The 17514-nt window shown below is 39.7% G+C and overlaps 1 protein-coding gene across 1 annotated transcript in view; it reads right to left on the reverse strand.

Moving 5' to 3' along the window:
- lhfpl3 (LHFPL tetraspan subfamily member 3) overlaps positions 1-16974 on the reverse strand; it is a 60548-nt gene extending 43574 nt beyond the window's left edge. The window contains exon 1 of the mRNA XM_085436088.1: positions 16042-16974. Within this exon, the coding sequence (XP_085292214.1) occupies positions 16042-16477 (436 nt within the window). The 5' untranslated portion in view covers positions 16478-16974. The remainder of the gene's footprint in view (positions 1-16041) is intronic.
- Positions 16975-17514: the final 540 nt, after the last annotated feature.

Below are 17514 nucleotides of genomic sequence, written 5' to 3' on the forward strand. Positions count from 1 at the left end.
AGTTTAATATTTGCTAGTGTAAAGGCAGTACTGGTCGCGCTGTCAGCCATGAAACTGTTGGGTTTGTGAGCTGCTGACTGTCTGGCTGTGATTTCATCGTCTTGGGCACAAAGCTCAATCTCACCACTCCCCCAAACCACACACCTCGTAAAACAGCTCACCCTCTGTGACACCTTTACATCGCTGTGTTTAGATTTACTCACCGGCTGACAGCTCTATTAAGAGCAACGCTGATCATCAGGGCGGGAGCCGTTAACACTTCAATCTTCTTTTTTTTTTAAAAATTGTGGCTTTTGGTTTCATGAAGATATATATATCGCTTAAATTTCTCAGTTATTAAAAAAAAAACTTTTGGCTTTATTTGGTTGTTTTCAGTTGCTTCAACCCAACTAGCAAGATTTTATTGGTTTATTTTATTATTAATTATCTCATCAATTTAGGCTAGAGTGGATAAAGCCTTAGTCATACAAACTTAGAGACTGGTCTGAAACCATCTGGCAACCATCGGTCATCATGAAAAACACGTTTTTCTGTGATTCCTTTGGTCACTTATGTATTGCTAGTGTTGTAGTTTGAATGGAAGTGATGGACTTATCTACAAACACTGTCCAGTTTGTCTCTGAGCTGTAGTGAAACTGAAAATTGTTGAAAGTAGAGGTTCGCCTTCAAAGTAAAAGCTGTGCCGCAGAGCTGCAGACATGTTTCCGAAGGCACAACTTTTACTTTGAAGGTATTTGTTTGATGAACTTGTACCAGAAGCACACTACATCATCTGTCAAGCACTCCAGGGGTTTCTTAAAGTAAAGAAACTGGATATTCTTCAATGTCAAATCATCTAAACCCAACAGAGCATCCTTTACATTAAATACAAAACTGAATGCAGAGACACCAACAAACAAGCAGCAACTGAAGTAAAGGCAGTAAAGGCCTCGCAGAGCATCTCAAGAAAGAAAACATATTTTCTGATGATGTCTGTAGGCTATATTTGGCAAAGATTTTTCATCCAAGTATTAAAAGTATTAAAGTTAGGTAGTTTGTTAGTTAGTCCAATTAAATTTAATCTCTGAAAATGGGTTACTTTAAATGCCTGTAATTCCTGAACAGTTAATCCAATACTTTTGTTAACCCCCCTGAAATAAAGCTGAAAGCCTGCACTTCATTCACATATTAACTGCCTTATTTAAAACCCACTGTGATGGTGTACAGAGACAGAATTACAAAAACAGTGTCACTATAACTGTTCGTGTTACAATTTGAACAGTTTACAGTTAAAATTACAGGAGACCGTTTACATTAGTGATGATTTTTTTTTAGCCACCCAGAAAGCAAAATTCAGGGTTAATATCTCAAAATTTCAACCTAATTACTTATATTTTCAAGTTACATTCTCAATTTCGAGTTATTTTTCCACAAGTTTGAGTTAGCACAAGTTAAGAATTTTAGATAATAACCTAAAACTTTGACTTATACATGCCAAAAAGTTTGTTTTTTTTCAGTGACAGAAATAAGCTTTTGGATAAAAAATCTCAGAAATTATTACTTGACATATAAAAATTGTTAAATAATAGTGTGATTAATAGTTGATATAAATTATGAACTTTTCAAAGTTGTTTCTAAGCGTGCTGAATAGCTGTTAAACAGATGCGCTGAATGCAGATGTATGTGCTTCAATCATAAACTATATAAAAGTTTTGTTTTTTCCAGGACTAACATTGACTTCATGTTACAATTGATTGTAAAGACTTACAAAGCTTTAAATGACTTTGCCCCAAACCACAGTATAATGTAGAGATGCTAAAACCTCATTCGCTCCTTCACTACCCCATCACTGCTCTCGCACCGTTGCACCCGTAAAAGCGTCGGGGACACAGCCTTCTCTGCTCATGCAACCAAAAACACTTAACCATCTGAGATTACAGAGGAGCTCGGGACGCAAGTGAGCACAACATTTTTTCATTCAAATTCAAAGTAAAACAGCACTTTAGTGTATTATTAGAAATGCTTGCTGTTTTAACCTTGAGTTGAAGCCACTGTATAAAATGCGCTCCACAAGCTGAAACGTTTAAACTGAGCCATCGCTGTCCTCTGTGTTTGTATCTCAGTTTTCAAAGTAGGACTATTTTATGTCTGTTAAGGTAACACGTGTGTGAAGCTGTAAACACAGATTTTACAGGTTGATTACTGTCTCTTTAAAATCCTCATCAGCTGAAGGAGGCAATCCACTTTCTTAATCCACAGACTCGAAACGGGTCTGTAGTGGGAATCCAAAATCTCTTCCAGCTGACTTGGCAGCCTTTTAATTCGGTTGATACACACTGCGGCACTGTTTCTCTTTCACTTTATGCTTCTTTGACATTTTTTTTTTGTACTCTAGCCGCCAACCGTCCAACCGCTGTGACCTCTCTGAGCTTAAAATTGAAATGTTTTCCGTTCCAGGCAGCACCTCTAGGGCAGGCGGGCGGGGAGGAGCAGCTGAGCACTTTAGAGGGGGTAGAGGAGAAGACGGCAGAGCAGAGGGTTTCATCTAAACACCTTCAGGTGAAAGCCTCACTCACTCCTTTCTGCTAATGGACTCTTCCCTCTGTGTGTGTGCGCGCGTTTTCACATGTGGTCATGTTACATCACTTTAAAGCCTCTCAGACTCTTCCAGTAATTCATTATATGGATGACAGGATAAAGATTGAGCAGTCATTAGTGTCATTAGCACTTGGGTTTATTTTGGAGTGCACATGCATACATGCACAGATTAAATTAAGGGGTTATACCTTCTCCAGAGAATAAATAAACAGAACAATAAAATTAGAGTGATCCATCTGGTGGCACTTTTTTTGGTGCTAAAATTAGCCACAAGTAGCTATCTTTGACCATTTTCACATCTGAAGATTGTCCTGAAGATTTTTCCTCCACTGCCTTCCCGTTTCAACAGTCTGGTCTTTTTTAAATGCCCCAACAACATGCACTTTGAAAAGCAGTGTAGGCGTATAAATCTGTGCTGAAACGGATAGTGTGCAAAAAACAAAAAAGAAAAAACCCCCGGAATAATTAAAAAAGAAAAAGACAAATCAAATGTAGAAGTTTCTAAAAATGTGCACATCGCCTTGGGTTGTATGTGGGTTGTGCAATTTTTGCAGCAAATATAAATGTACTTTCGTCCCAGTTGTAAGGCAAACAACAGAATAACATTTTCCATAAATTAATATGGAAATATGGAAATGTGGCACAAAGGATTCACACACAGGACACAAGACGAGTAAATCCTTGAAGTGTTCAATGAAAAATGGAAATTTGAACATCTACAATATGCAAAACCAACCATTTTATGCTCATCTTTGGACCTACAAACAAAGAAATACACAGCTCATGTGCAATACTCAATCATGTCAGAAATGGACATTGCATTTTTGCATATTTGGATTTCATCGTTACTTTTCTGATGCTTTTTCACCAACTGACCACAATACACAGATGTGTTTGTGCATACAAGTGCACAATTTATTGATAACACATATTTTAATTTAGCACTTTGCTACTGAAAGGAGAACAGTTACTGAGGCAGTTGTATGTACCGACATATCACATGCAAAAGTTACGTTTGCGTGATTTCCTGTTAATATTTTAGAGGCAAAATGTGAAGTTAACATGAACATTTTATGAGAGAAGTGTGGTAAATTATTTTTAACTACAATATCTGATTCATTTCAAGGGAGTTGTTACACTTTATGCATGTAAACAAAAACATCTCTGTAGAGATTTTTTTAAACTTAATGTAATATTTGTTAAAAACCAATTTATTACAGAAAATTCAAGATTTGAAAATGGAGTTTATTTATTTATTATTATTGTCCTTATTGTTATTATTATTGCTATTTAATGGAGTGTTTATTGAACCTTCTGACAAAAAAAAGAAAAGGTAAGTCAATATCAATTTTCATGCATGAGTTTGTATCACATTTGCTACATCAGGCTTGTTCTTTAATTTATTGCTTAAAAACGTATTGTGTAATTTATTTTTTTTTTTTAGAAGTTTAAAAAAATCACAAAAACTCATGCATCAAATATGATACACTTGGCTTTACGGGGCTAAGGAACTTGTATCAAATCTCGCAAGGACCTTGAACTGGGGCTGATCCAGAACATGTTGGACAGATCACATCTCTCAGCTGATTGGTGGAGGTCTGGGCACCTCTGCTTAGACTGCTGCTCAAGAAGGCATATGAGAATTAAAGGTTTAGATTAGAAAATAAACAATGAGGTACAATGACTCTAATTGGATTATTATAACACATGGACAGGAAGCACACAAGTGGCATTTTAATCGATAGATTTCATCTTCCAGACATTTCCTGGATCATTTCTCATTATCTGGCCTCCTCCTCCTCCGCCGTCGTGGTGAGGCTGTCTAACCGCCTATCTTTGCCTCTCCTTTCCTAAACACAATGTGACGGTGATAAGCTGTACGGCCCAGTTCCACTTGACATCTTTCTGAGGAGGTGTAAATTTGAATGCCACGCAGCACAGCGAGCATTCACATAATAATATCAGTCAGTCAGGAGCTGTATCAAACTGTTATCATGCATGAAACACAAGGCAACTAGAGCGTGCACGACTCACACTGAGTCTCTATGTCACTCACGCTAACACGTAGCTGAAGAGCCATCAAAAAGGCCATGCGTGTAGTGGCAGCTGTGTCCTGTTACAGCGCTGCTTCCTGTTGTTCTGGAAAGCAACATTTGGATCAATAAACCTTCAGCTACCAAATGGACCTTTTATTGCTACCTCTGAATGCCAGCTCCACTCTCTAGAGGACCACTTAGTACGCAGAGAGCACCATGAGGAGAGCCACTTACTGCACAGGGAGCTGCTGGTCAGGCAACCAGGAAATGGATGCTGGGTTGGAAATGCTTCAGCAGCACTTTGAGTAACCCACCTCTGATTCTATGGATTTTTATGGACTTATAGTCACAGAAAAGCAAGCAGCTGCTCATGCCAAAGGCAGTGTTCATGTATGCGCATTTGTGTGGGATCCAGATGGCCATCAGAGCTCTGGAGCCCATCCAGGTTATTGAGCATCGATGTGCATCGTCTTGTCAAGAGCTGTGTGCCTGCTGCTCCGCACTGAGCATGCTCACCTCAGCCTGCTTGCATCATCGGTGCCAGTTTATAATAAGGCATGCGTTTAAAAGTTTATAAGTTGTAACTAATGGATTTATTAATGGCAACTAAAGTGGCAGTTTACAATCTCTTTAATTCCTCTGAAACACAAAGTATGAAGTGAGCAAAAAAACAGCAGATGGGCGACAAATTACCAGAGAAAACAAGTCTCTTAATGATGTGTTGGGATCACGCAGGCATCCAGTACAATACTCAGAGAGCCTGTCACTGTATGTGACGTCCAGAGGATTTTGTTTACATGATGTCAGGTTTAAATGGCATCAGAGACACTTTCTGCTCTGATAATTAATGATAATTTTTATATATTTTGTCATCATCACCATCGCTCTGATCCACAAACCCTCAGACCCCTTTGGCTCCTCCTGGAGATGGAGAAGCCACAGGAGAGTGAACCTGTGTGGCTATTTTGGGCTGAACAAGGCTCCAAAGGCTTACACCAGGACACAACCACTTGCCAACAAGCCCTTCCCCCAGGCCTGTCTGTAAGGTGGAGCCCAGGTAACCTTTTCTGGGTGAGGCTGAGGCTCACCCAAGATAATTTGCTAAGAGCAGTATAGTAGGATCACTCATGAATAAAATTCCCTTCAGCATGAGGAGGTCTGCAGTTGTAGTGATGCTGTACTGGTTTGTTGTGGTAAAGAGAGAGCTTAGTGTGTCTACCAGTGTTGGTCAAGTTACTTGAAAAAAGTAATCAGTAACTAATTACTGATTACTTCCCCAAAAAACTAATCCCGTTACTTTACTGATTACTTATTTTCAAAAGTAATTAATTACTTAGTTACTTTTTAAAAACACGATTTACAACCTGAATAGGTGATAAAGCGATAGATCTTTCAGCCCAATTCTACTTTTTCTGCATAATCCATCATACAAAATGTAATCAAATAGAAAAGTCTCTTTTTTTAACTTGTTTTATCAGTTTTAATCTTTTAACTTTATGCATCAAGCAAAAATTTAATTATATGCAACATTCTCTGACTTGAATAAATTAGTTTAACATTTAAACCTTTTTTTTTACACATTCCAGCACATAAAATAAAATATTTTTTGTGTTTACACTCACTCTTTCAAATAGATGCAAGTAAAACACAGCAGAAAATAAATAAAGTCAAAGACTCAGCGGTCCTGTTGCTCTATTTTCACCTGTAAAGCAGGAACAGGGTAGGCGGAGGTTTACCCTGGTGCAGGTGTGCCGCGGTCAGTTAAAGAATCCCGAGTTTCTCTGTGAGTTTCCCATTACGGCACTCGTGCTTGCTTGGAAGTTTAGGGTTTTTTTTCGCTGTAAAAAGAAGTTTTCTTCCCACGCACGATGGACGCTAATGTTTTTGTCACTTTTTATGGACTCAAACTCAAAGTAAGGTCAGTACTTCCACGCTTTGAACGCTGCACGCTCATACTCTCTGCCACAATCGATATGTGATCCATTGTTGATCTGCACACAGCTGTTGTCACTAACGGCGCACTCGCTTACGTCACTGTCGTGAGACATTCTCGCAAAAAATCACGGTTTTAGTAACGCAGTAACACAGCGTTCCTACGGGAAAGAAACGGTAATCTAATTACCGTTTTTGCAATAGAGATTGAAAATGTGACGTCACTCAGGGGTAAAACCGCAAAGAATTCTGGGAACTCGTGGCAAGAGGTACTAGCGCAATTGAAATCAGTGATCAGCGATAAAAAGAAACACAAAAAATGGCAAGAAGCTGTTGTATTATTAACTGCAATAGCCGGTCGCATGACAGCCACGGAAAGCCGACGGGTAAAGAGAGCCATGTTTCCGAAGTAACAAAGAGGCGACTGGATTGCAGCCATTCAAAGACGTCCCAGAACACTCCAGCTCACAGGTTAGTCTGCTCGAAGCATTTCTACAAAGGTCAGTCTGCTGTTGTAGTTAATGCGTCATTTTTCTTAACATAATTGGTGATATAGGTTACAAGCAAGTCTGGCGCTGAACAGAAATTGTCGCGCTATGCTCCTTTATTTGTTGTGCATAAATAGTGAATTGTCCTGACACAATATTGTGTTTCGCTTCTGTTATTACCATGGTACACTGACAAAAACATAAAACAGTTGTTTTGTATCACTAATTGTCCAGTGCGATTACAGCATACAATATTATTGTCACTGCTACATTTCTGTGATGGGTACCAGAATTTATTTCTACTACTAATTAATTACCATTGAGCTCAAAGGTCCTATTAATAAACGGTTAATGAATGTGTGTTTATGAAGACGATTTGTGAGACTGGTAAACTTATGATATGTACGATGGTCTTTCGTTCTACACGGTGCATTTCAAGGTCCTGCACCCATCCGTCGGTAAACTGTACCTGGGCTTGTTGCAGTGACCTGAAGTTACTAAACTTCACGAGTGTATGCACTCACTCCAAGAAGCGTATAATTATAAATATGAGCGTGGTGAAAGTTGGGCAGCACACTAATGTATTTTGTCCCTCTGTGTGCTCGTAAGGATCTAACCCTTTCACTGGTTTGATTTTTTTCCTCGTATCTTTTCTTTGACTTTTCATTAAGTCTGTCTTTGTACGGACCAGCATTGTTCTCCTTCGTTTTGTACATACCTTTTTGGGGGGCAAAGAAAAAGCAAGAATTTATTGGAACCGAAGAATGAATGTTTTGCGGTGCTGCAAATGCTTGCATTTGATGCAGGTACTTGGATTGTTTTGCCACGAGTTACCGGCATGCAATGCGCGAAAGTCACATGGTCTGTCAATCTCTATAGTAATCCCTTACTTTACTCGTTACTTGAAAAAAGTAATCAGATTACGCCCATCTCTGGTGTCTACATTCCTACCCTCAGCGATGGCCATGAAGTGTGTCTACCAACAAATTTAGTCTGCAGTCATAAATTTAAGTAAATCAAATATATGACTCCATAAAGTGTCCAGTAAAGAGACCCTGCTGTTTTTTTTTTTTTAAATCCAAAGACGTGAGAAGAGCTCATATAGCGTAAAAGACTATAAATAAACTGGCAGATTACTGGTATTTATCAGCTGTACAGCATTGATTTTGTACTAAATTTGGGCTAAATACTCAAATATATTGTGTTGAAAAGCTTTTTAAAAAGAGTTATTTTTCATTGTGAAAAGTTTTTATTTTCTCAGCACAAAGATGGGAATAAATAATGTAGGAAACATAAGAAGTTATTAATGTGTTTTTATTATAAACAGCCTGTCACACCCCATAAGCCAAAATTACACCACTTAGAAAGTAAATCTCCATCATCAAAACAGTCTCATCTTTGACCTCTTTGACCTTTAAACTGTGATTTTTTTTTTTTTTAATCTAGTCGCAGAAGAGAGAAAATGGAGGACCCGATTAACTACTGTACAAAGAAATGCAAAAGATGACCATCAAAGCTGTGTTCTGTTTCATATCAAAAAAAGGATATCTCATCATTAAAGAGATCATCATTATTCCTGGCATATCTTTCAGAAATCTTGATGCACCAGAAGCCAATACTCATCAAACATTCAAGAGATCCCATTATTGGAAAGAAGCCTCTGAGCAGTATGTGCTGTCTTTGACAGCCTATCACAGCAGCCTCAGACCACCTGAAATGGCATCTGACAGGGAATATATGTATTTTTTTTACATCCTGATGGGATCAGACAGAGGAAGCTCCTCGAGATTGTGTATCCAAGCTGCCAAGAGAGCTTTTAGTGGCTGGTCCCACATATGGACTTGTTGGGACTTGAAAATGACATTGAGGAGGAAAGGTGAGAGAAGTGTTGATTCACTCCATTCAGATGTCGTAATGGAGGTCTTCAGATCAGATGAGTATCAGCGATCATCGTTTAAGGTCCTTGTATAGGATTTGCTGAGTTTTGGTTCCATTTTGTCTTGAGTTTCTCTTTTTTTTCATATCGTTATTACATTCTGTCTACATGCTAGCTGCCTCTTGCTCGTTATTTCTATTTAATGACGTTGCCTACATTCTGATTTCTTCATTGTTTTTGCTGATTCTTTGCAGTTGTGCCTGCCTCACCTTACTTGTCTCCTCCTGTGCTTTATTTCTGCCTTCTGTATATATATGTATGTTTTGTGTATGTATGTATTTGTATACATAAAGTCTTGTCTTTACTGTTGTTGGATCATTCACTCTGACTTCTTTTTGTGTGGTTTCCTGTTTTATTTTATTTTCTAGGACTCAGTATATTTTTTGGACCAAATTCATCATAACCAGGATATCTTTCCATTATTTAGCTTCATTTAATGAGCATCAGGAATCACACTAAGAGCTTGGTAAGTCAATCCAGGGTTTATCAGTTTAGCTACAAGCACTTTCACAGGAAGGGGCATGAGTTTGAAGCTTCTGACCAATCACAAGCATGGACATGTCTACTGGAAAACCAGCGGTGTGGGTGTGTACAACAGGAAAAAAGCATTGTTCTGGAGTTCAGTAATCAAAGGATTGTATGAGTGTGTGTGCTTCAAGTGCTTTGGTCAGCAGGACATTAATAAAGACCCGCTACATTAATAAAGTTTACCCTATTTGAAGGTTTTCCTTTCTGCCTTTGTGTCAAGTCTGTGTTTCTGTTCTTGTGTTACTTCCTGTTTTATGTTGATATCCCCTCGTCTCGTGCATTATGTTCAGTTTTGCTTCTTTGTCATAAGTTAGATTCTGTTCAGCTGTTTTCTCCAGGCGTCTCCACTCTGACCTCATCTCCTCTTGTGTATTTAAACTCTCTGCTTTTGTTCTCTGCTTTGTTGTGTCCTCTCTCATGGCTGTGTCCTTTGTGTGTTTCTCCAAAAGTGTTATAGTTTCAGATTATTTGTAACAGGCTTGTTGTTCTTTGTTATTTATCAGCAATAAAGTCATTTTTGAGTTTTATATCTCTTGTTTCCAAGTCCCGTGTGTGGGTTCAAACTCCTGCCTGCTATACAACAAGCCGTGATGTTCTGTCATTAAGACATGTTAGGATTATTATTTATTAATGTTTACAGATCAATAAATTCTTATTTTAAAAAACAGACGAAGAAGAAATCTACATTTCTTACTGAATCTTATCAGTGAAAGACAAAGACTCCAAACTCTCCTGCTACCTGAGAGATCTTCCAGGAATGGTGATTTTTCAGAGAACTCAAAAATAAAAAGATTCTTCACCCTCAGAAAATATGAAGCAATAATTCTGATTAAAACGCAATTGACATATATAAAATTACAGGTTTATTTAGTAAAATAATCAGTGGTTATAAGATTACATTAAATTTAGCATTTTACAGACTACTATTTTACATATGTAACAAAAAAACACGGAAAGTTTAAGAAACTGTCAGCATGTTGTCAGCTCAGTGTATAGTAGTTTGTTCTCTGGAAATGGCTCCCCAGGACATTAGCGCGTCCCTACTATTTGCCTTACGGTGCGACAACAATGTAACTGACTTGGTGAGCTTAGAAGATTGCCAAACTCTTTTCTGACATTTTACGATCAGTCATTAGCCATGAAAATAATCATTAGCGAGCGCAAAAACTCTCTGTTCTCCTGACTTGGTGGGAAACCCGAGGAAGGCCGACATGGCTCAGAGGAATAAGAAGCAGCTTTGATCTGTGAGTAAAACACCACAAAGATACCAACTGCTCCTCATTAGGAATGGCTCGTGATTGAGCTCATCATTGTGCTTTGTCTCCGAGATAATCCAACTCACAGCTGCTAGAGCTTCAGGGATTTTTAGATGAAAAGGGAACATTGTGCTGGGAGTAGGCCAACAGCTGGCCAGTGGTTCTGCTAACCTCTGCTACTTATAAATGATTAGGTATTTATTGTTTGGCCGGGTGGCCAGCAGACTTGAACCCCAAATGTGTGGGCATATTCTGTAGGCAGAAAGCAGGAGTGCAGTTTAATGTGATTGTTATTGGTTATGACATTTAATTCCCATTTGAGAACAAGCAGTGTTTTGCTGCAAGCATTTATAAAGGTGCATGATGCGATGCTGGCAGATTATTTATATACACAAACGTTTCTGAGCCAGAGACTCGGCGCAGAATCGCTGTCTTTATCAGTCATTACTTATCATATGTTTCGCTGCGGGGGTGTAAATTTGTGCAGCGCCGTTCATTTTCTCAAGAAATGAAATCAAATCTCTTATTTCTGGATCAAATTAAAGCTCAGTGAGTCATGTAGCTGCTTCTTTCTTCCACCTCTCTCTAGTCAATGTTGAGTCAAGGTCAAGTGAAAGACAAATGGAAGATATCGGCTATATTCTTCTTTTTTGTTCCCAGTTGGGACTGTTGACCTTAAACCAATCTTTATGAGAATACAAATGAGCTTCCATACGTCCATCGGACTTATTTAGATAGATTTATGTTTGCATTTTTACACAAAAATCACAAGCTGAGGAAAACAAATATCAAAAGACTTTAAAAGGGAGCTCCTTCTATCCTGCACATCAAAGCCGGTTTACAGGTTTATTGGAGAACTTGTTCTATATGTGGTGAAAATGTTGTATCCAAATTGGATAAATTAAAAACTGTCAGCTGAGGACAAAGGCTACAAGCTTGAAAATGAACCCAAAAAGACAAGCAGGTTCAGTGGACCCCTGCAGATGTTTCTCATCTGCTCGAGGCTACACTCGCCTAAACTGTCAGAGGTTGACTCATGATGTGACTGATTAACGGTGAGTGTTGTGGTGCACCAGATTGAGGATCTGTGCTTGTGTTTTAATTCTGCTATTTAGTCACAGGTGAAGAGGTGGGGTTGGCATTAGGTGTGGGCAGAGTCTCCTATCTGGTTGTCCTTTCCACACCTGTCCTAGATTCAGTCATCATGTGTGGGTATTTAAGGTTGCCTCAGTTCCTGGTCAGATTGCCAAATGGAGCTTGTGACAACCCTGTTACCAGTGATTAGTGTTCCTATTCACCTGTTAACCCTGATCCCTCTTCTGTTTTCAGTTACCAGTCACATGCCCTAGTGAATCATCTGTTATCTTGGCCAAGGATGTTTGGAATGTAGACTGGAGCATAAGAGAATGGAACCACCAACCTTCCAATTAACAGAGGACCTGCTCTACCTTCTGAGCTATAGTCACCCAAACTGAGGTATTATTAACGCTGTCTCTCTTTACTTTTTCACCAACTTATAAATAAACACTTGAAAGGCATAAACTCCTTTCTAAGTCTGCTTTCTGGGTCTGTGACAATCCTTAGATGAATATGAAATAAGATCAACTAATGTGAGACTTCAGCAATAATCAGCACTAAAATTATTGCAAGCCACACTGTGTGACACGGATCTAGTAAACTTGGTTAAAAGATCAGGTAAAATCACAGTACCTGGTGAACTGTGGTCTAGAACAGGATTTATGGTCCTGTGTTATTACCCATTTACTTAGCTTGTTAGCTTTTGAGGTACTGCAGCCATGAAACTGCTAACTTATTCCCCATTTTGGAAGTATGATAATCCAGGGTCATGTGAATGGGGCATCAGTGACACACAGGTCTAGAAAACTGGTCCACAACCATCTGGAAACTGGATTTTTCACTAGAAAGAAATGTGTATCGTGCGAGTGGTTGTTCAAAACCTCCTTTCGATTGCTTTGATCGCTAGCATATTGGTGCAGTTGTTGGTAGTTTTCATGGACTAATGGAAGTTGTCTGCAAAGTGTGACAGAAAACAAAAGAGTTCTCTGTTTGAGGTTTGAGTCACACTTTTCCAAATCTTACAGCCCCTCGGTTAGTATTTAGCAAGTCAGCGTCCTCCATGCATACAACAGGCAATCTGCTAGTGACCAAATCAATCACAAGGAGGTTTGTGGTGCAGCACTCTGTTTCTGGCAACGAGCAGCCCCCAGAAACCCAACCAGTCAGGGTATGCACATTTCTCCCTGACGTTCGGCAGTTGTGTAGCATCCATTATGGTGGACAAATCTCAAGCAATATGGACATGACAATATTCAAGAAACCTTCAACCAACAGAGCCTAAGGAGATGCACTTTATTTGCATTTCTCCAAAAACCCAAAAGCATGAACCTAATCTCAAAGATTCCAGGTTCACATAGACCAGTTGAAAAGTTGGTGACAGGAAGGTTTATCACAAAGAGGAAAATGTAGATAGAAAGCATGCATGCAGTGGAAAGCTTTAATTGCTTTTAATGAAGAAGTTCTCTGTAGAGGACTGCTGTCTTTTCCACAGCAGAGGTTAACATAGTAGACCAGCAAACATGAACAGCAGTAGCCCACATTACCAGTGGTTCGACATACTTTTAGCACCGCTCAAAGGTGACAGCACACAGCTGTAGACACGAGCCTGTAAGGCTCAGTGTATAGCGCCTACAGACTACCACTCTCGAAGCTCAGTTTACACAGCTCTTATACCTCTGCTGTTTCTTTCGATGCTGTCCTTGGTGAATGTTCATTTCAAAAATACACTGCAGCCCTGAACTTTTCCAGACATCCTAGCTGAGGTTCGCATAAGAATGCAAATGTCCAGAAGCAGTCAGATTGGACATTAGCCAGTGTTTAATCTGCCAACTCCCTAGTACAATGTCAGAGAAACGTTCTTCTTAAGAAGAACTCAGTAAATCATCTTAAATGCTTTCAGAAAATGAACAAGGTAGGAATAGACCATCTATTTCCTTAGCTGCTTATTTAGCTAAGCGCCATGGGGTAGCTAGACAGGTCACCAGTCACAGGCCCATCACACAGAAAACAATAGAATCACCAATTAACCTTAGAAGTATGCATTTGGACTGAGGGAGGAAGCTGCAGTCCAAAGACATGCTGCCCTTTGATAAGCCCACACATTTAAAATTGTCTAAACTAAAATGGACTTTCAGTAAGCGCTTCATTAATTGGCCACAATGCTGCTAACAGAAGTATTACAGCACATCTGGGCTCTTTGGGCCAACACTGTAAAAACCAGGGTGTCATATCTTGACAGCCACCTCAATTGGAATATGAATATCAGTTCAGTTGTCCAGTCATGCTCTGTTTTCTCTTGTAGACCGTTATTAAGTCCTTATACACAAAGACATCTACACAAAACTACAGCTTGTCCAAAATGCAGCAGCCAGAGAGCACATCAGTCATGTTTTAGCTTCTCTTCAGTAGTTACCTTTTCATTTGATGATTGATTTTAAGATTTGATTGATGGGTTTTAAAGCCCACTGTGGGCTCACAAACTAAGTGTATCTCAGATCTTCTGACACCTTATATGGAAGGATACAGCCTGAGATACCCAGCCAGGGTTCTGCCAGGCCTATCCCAACAATGTAAATTTGTAAATGTGTTTTAAAAGGTGTCATATAAATAAAATCTCTTACTGTTATCACAAATCAGTGTCAGCAAGCTGTGAACAAATCATAAGATAACTATAGTAATAACGCTTGATTCTTGCTTTATTGTCTCTTGGCCTAAAGTTGGCATGGGAGGGAAAAATGGCCACGGGGTACATGCTTCACTGGAGTAAATGTTTCTCATTCACATGTATATGAAAAATACTTTATTTTAAAACACTTGGTATGTGTGCAGTATTTTTGCACCGGGTTTAGGAGGTGGTGTTTGTATGTAGGATGGTAAATGGAGTGGTACTTATAGAGTGTCTTTCTACTCTCTACTACACTCTGCTACATGTCTCATCCTTCACTCTAAGCGCTTTCTAACATTCATAGACACGGATGTATCAGGGTTCAGTATCTTGCCCAAGGATACGTCTACATGCGGGCTGGAAGAGTCAGGGATTGAGTCATCAACATACCCTCTGAGCCACAGCTGTATCCTGCTTGTATTCTATTGTGACTTTAATAAGGACTCTTGGGAGATATAAATCTAAAGGGGATCCAAATAAACAGAAAACAGAAAAACAATAAAATGTACAGAAAACACATCTGTGATAAATGAAAGGGGTAAAATAAGAAACGATTTCACTATTAAACTCTCTGCTCCTGTATGTACAGAAATAGTTTGTTTTGGATGGAACTCTCTGCAAAAAGGAGAAGAACTAAAAAATAATTAAAGGCGGGAGGAAACAGCTCACTCAGTACTATACATCATTACATTTCTTTGTGTGAGTTTTTGTTTTCTTATTATTTAACGTCCTGGCTGGGATTGAAGATAAAACCTTCCCTGTGTCATTAAATGAGCAAAAGAAGAATTTGCGTTTTCCAGTTTATGTTTAAGCACACCACAGGAAACACTGAGAAGTTATAAAATCAACGATATATTGAATTGAAGTGGAAGAAACTAAGAAGATATAAGCTTGTATTAAAATCTTCCATCTGTATTTTTGTACTTAAAATCGCTGTCTGTGTATGAAGAGAGTTCATTCACAGCTTCAGGTTCAGGGGGAATGAGTTCTCTGAAAGCAAAATGAAAATATTAGCATGCCTTCATTATTTCATTCTTGAGGGTTTAGTACAATGTTTGGAGCTGAAGATTTGGTCACTCCAAGGCTGTTGCCAGCCCACCTACACCACAGACAGTTATATAATGTTTTACAAGGGCTTTATTAACCAGAGAGAGTCTCTGACAAAAGGTCTCATCAGACAAAATCTACTCAATTTGGGCTCAGTGGCTTAACCTGTTGCACATTGTGATCATTTTTTTTTCTGTTTTACAGTTCAGGGTCAACTAATTTACATATGTAATTTGATGTAAACTACATGTTTTTGCTGTTGTTTTTGAAGTGAAAAAGCACTCCAACCTCTGAATTTGTTGGTGCCTTAAAACAATATACAGATGTTTTGTGCCAAAAACTATACAAGTCCACACCCTGACTGGGAGATGAGGGTAATATCTGTGCCTTTAAACAGTTTTAGGTTATAACATTTTGCTCACTGGACTCTTCTCACTCACCCCCAGAGCTCCCCTACAAGCCATCTTTCCAAACTTCCACCTGTAGTCATGCCTCTTACCTGCAGCCAGCTGCATCCAGCCGCAGATCTTGTACACGGTGCCGGTGCTACAGAAGAAGAAGAGCGCGAAGCAGGTGATGCAGGTGAGCACCAGCGCCATGGACATGCCGATGAAGAAGGAGGCAGCTTTGAACGCACCGGAGGGGATGCTGCTGAACTCGGTGAAGCTGCCCTGACAGGTCAAGTCCCGGGACAGCCCGTTTCCAATGCAGTAGTGGAACAGACCGAAGTAGCCCGCCTGCGGCGTATCCACGCCATCCCCGATCCAGTACGGCTGGATGAAGCACACCACGTTGACGATGGCGAAGAGGATGGTGAAGATGGCCCATAGGACGCCGATGGCACGGGAGTTGCGCACGTAGTTGGTCTGGTAGATCTTGGCAGCCTCGGATGCGGGGAGCATGGTGGTGGTCGTGCTGGGGGCCCCGGGGACCATAATGTGAGGGTGGTCTGCGCGGTCCTCGGGATCTATCAACCTCCTCAGCAAACTAACATCTGCCTCATCTGACCACAATATCCCGCACAACTTCTCCCTGTCGCTGCTCGCGGATTTTTTTTCCCTACTGTCTGTTCAGTCACAGTTATCACAGCATCACTACGCTCTCATCCGTGGCAAGGTCGGTGTTTGATTTCTTTTTGCTTTTCACTCATTAGTCGGCAGAATCAAGACATGCGCTCCAGGGAGAAAAAAAGACGAGCTCTGGGAATCCAAAATTTAGGGGATTTCTTCCATATTTGCCTTCATGTGTAGGTTATGTTAAAATGTCTCTGCCTGAATCGTGTCCGCTGTTCCGATAAACCGTCTCAGCTGTGTGCACGGCTCTCCCTGAAATGGTCAGCCCGTTCTCGACGCCGACAGACCGACAGCGCAGCTGAGCTCCTATTGAATTAGAGTTGGAGGATAGCCTCGGATATTACAGGGCCAACCCACATCCCTTAATCCCACTCTGACGTACAGTCACCCGCGAAATCTTAAACAGACACTGATTTTTTTTTTCTTCTAGAGCGAAGCGATTTTACGCCTGATCACTGCGACAATAATTGTATGGAAATTAGTGGATATAAACGCATCTGCTATTCAAATATTGATAATCAAATGCCAAGATGCAGGGTCTTTTCTCTAATGTTTTACCTAGACTGGTACATTCTTTAAACTGTAGCCCATTTTCTGGTCTGTGATATTAAGCTTTTTGAGCACAAAGACTAGATCAGTAGGCTACAACAACGATTTATTATATGTATTTCTTGCAACTGGCAAAAATAAATAAATAACAAGAAAAATAATAATGATAATCTCACATCAAGAACGAAACGTGCAGGATATTACGTCTTTTTCATCATTATTTTGCTAAAAATATTAAAAATATTATATTATAATATTACATTAAGCAGGCAGCACGGTGGCACGGTGGTTAGCACTGTTGCCGCACAGCAAGAAGGTCCTGAGTTCAATTCCAACATCAGGCCGGGGTC

Source organism: Copadichromis virginalis, linkage group LG17, assembly GCF_057382275.1.
Source record: "Copadichromis virginalis isolate Kocher_CV1m ecotype Utaka linkage group LG17, C_Virginalis_male_GT1.1, whole genome shotgun sequence".
Taxonomy (NCBI): domain Eukaryota; kingdom Metazoa; phylum Chordata; class Actinopteri; order Cichliformes; family Cichlidae; genus Copadichromis; species Copadichromis virginalis.